Genomic DNA, 2,500 nt, shown 5'->3' on the forward strand with positions numbered 1-2,500 from the left:
GTATACACATTAACGGTGAAATATGTTTTGTTCTCATGTACTCCGAAGATGAAGCATATTTTCTTCATCTGTACTTTCACTACAAACTATATCTCGTCCATTTGTGCTTTTATTATGAACTATTTCTCGTTCGTATGTGGTATTTCTTGTTCGTGTGTGCTTTCACTAGGAACTATTTCTTGTCCGTCATGCACTAGCCATGCAGCATTTCCTAACCATAAGCGAGAATACCCCCCTTTTCCCACAGGCTTGGTCCGTGACGTGAGCCAGAGCTATGCCGTGAGCATGTGGGCGCTGTCAGCTTGCTTTGCCGCCGCCCTCGTCATGTGGATCTTCATGCCCACCGCTGTCTCGTACGACCGGCGGAGGGAAGAGAGGCAAAGGGAGGAAGAGAGGCAAAGGGAGTCACCGTCTTAAGGAGGGTCTTTGGGTCGTCTTGAATGCGTTGAACGACTGTTAGGAAAGTCGTTTCATGCTAAATAGGCAATTGGCTTCGTGTAGAGGAAGTCGCAGGGTGGGTCGCTACGCATGCATGACCTGTTGCTATGCTGAAGGAGAGAGATACTCTGTAATGGTATTTGCTTACGGATTCTTTTTTTTTTCGAGTGTGTCGGTGGATTGTAATTCTTGAAACACGAAGTAATTTATATATAGCCCCTTTATATATATATAAGGATATTTTCGTATGTATTCCGTTCAATAAATATGTTGAGTAAAAATCATTGTTGAAGTGTTAATCTGCCAGAGAAAATATTATTAATTAAATTTACGCGGAAGTACATAGGTAAACAACGTAACATGTGTTGTTGGTAAATAGCTGTCTGAAAGTCATGGATGGACTCACAAGGCCATAAACAGTTATATTTCATGCATGTGTGTAATATCTACCAAACATACTACAAAATACAAGAAAGATAGAGATAGAGAAAGTGGGTTGGTGTTACACGCAGATTTGAACCCACGCGACACGATGCTCGTTTTCTTTAAAGAGTGCGCTTTTTGGAGCAGTAACTCGCCTGTTGGAAACTGTAACGCTCAAACATAGCCTTTTCTAAAGCGGTCTATACTTTTGAACTGATTTAGATGCATTAATATCGATAACTGAATTCGCAAATTTGTAATGCGTTGTGGTATACATTACCGCCCCAATCTAAGATGTTTTTGTGCGAATATTTGTCTTTTGAGAATGTAACATTGCTAACCTGGGTCTGAATCTAGATCTCTGTATTTTTAAACTATAAGTTATTTCATAATATCCTGTTTAGATTATTATACAGAAAATTACTGATAAACCAACAGTTATATACATTTCACATGAACGAAAATGACATTAAAATAAATACATGTAATCAGGAAAAGTTTACGCATTCATCTCAAATCTCTGAATGAAATGATATATATATACATATATATAAATCACTCCCATCTGCATATTGAAACACAGATTAACCACATTTGCAAAAATATGAAATAGATAGATAAACAGAAATGCAATTCAAAATCACAGTCGCGCACTTAGGCGCTTCAAGCTAACACCGGAACGTATTCTGTGGCGCGAGTTATTTTAAGCTTTGCATCACCAGTGCTTTTCAGGCAAAGCAGCAAAGTCATAATGTGCAGAACTAGACTGAATGAAAATATCAAAGGGTTTTAGGTAAAACTGCGAGATGAGAAGACGATTACCGTATGATGAAAAAAAGGGAAAAAAAATTATGTTTTTTTTTTTTCTTTTTCTTTTTGTGCTGGGACTCTTGTTAAAGACAGCGGGTTTTCTGCTTGGTTTATTTGTCCAGAAATGTGTATATAATGTTCAAGTAATATTCTACATGATGTTGAGGCGCAATAAGAATATGAGGGATTTTATCACGTGACGAACCAGAATAAAATGGTTATGTAAACATTTGGTGTTGCAAGGAATTGTGCATATGTTGCATCTCATCATATTTCGATGAGCAATCTAAGTACATACTATTAAATATATTAGAAAATTCTATCAGAACCATCACATCACAAGCAAGAGGATATTAATTAGCTGTGTCTTGCATAATGGAACATCGGTTTGAAAATTTTAAAAAATCTAAAAAAAAAAATACTCGTTTCATCACCTATCTCACATAGACGATACTCAGTTACGATACACATATAACTCAGAAACCACCGTGTTATCAAACGCTAGATCTATTTAAATAATGCTGCCAATATGTCCTACGCAGTTACAACATTCTATAAGTAATACAACTGCCACTTATTTTTAATAGTCTCCCCTCTTGAAAAAGTCAAAGAAAACCACCACCATCCCATACTGTGGTCACTGCAGGGAATGATGGATGTTTTCACGCAATTCTTAATTACTTGTGGAATCGTCGGTATATTTCAATTAATAATTTTATATTTATACTTAAACTGCCATTCCCTGATCGCTATGTTTATCTATGAGAGAGGGAAAATATTAAGAGGGATAAAAAAAAGTGATGGGCAGGGTAAATCTAGCTTTGGGAAA

At 36.7% G+C, this 2,500-nt stretch overlaps 2 protein-coding genes across 3 annotated transcripts in view; both read left to right on the forward strand.

Moving 5' to 3' along the window:
- Positions 1-696, forward strand: part of LOC122256495 (monocarboxylate transporter 12) — a 6,355-nt gene extending 5,659 nt beyond the window's left edge. For both annotated transcript variants that reach the window (XM_043021227.2, XM_086552728.1), the window contains one exon: positions 248-696. In XM_043021227.2, the coding sequence (XP_042877161.2) occupies positions 248-417 (170 nt within the window). In that variant the 3' untranslated portion in view covers positions 418-696. The remainder of the gene's footprint in view (positions 1-247) is intronic.
- Positions 697-2,311: 1,615 nt separating this feature from the next.
- The window catches only part of LOC122256497 (monocarboxylate transporter 6-like), an 11,641-nt gene continuing 11,452 nt past the window's right edge, over positions 2,312-2,500 (forward strand). Inside the window, exon 1 of the mRNA XM_043021231.2 lies at positions 2,312-2,500. This exon is cut by the window's right edge and continues 1,131 nt beyond it. The gene's annotated coding sequence lies outside the window, so the exon portion shown is untranslated.

The sequence above is a fragment of the Penaeus japonicus genome, unplaced genomic scaffold (assembly GCF_977035675.1).
Source record: "Penaeus japonicus unplaced genomic scaffold, GWHDUDI00000001_assembly GWHDUDI00000027, whole genome shotgun sequence".
Lineage (NCBI taxonomy): Eukaryota > Metazoa > Arthropoda > Malacostraca > Decapoda > Penaeidae > Penaeus > Penaeus japonicus.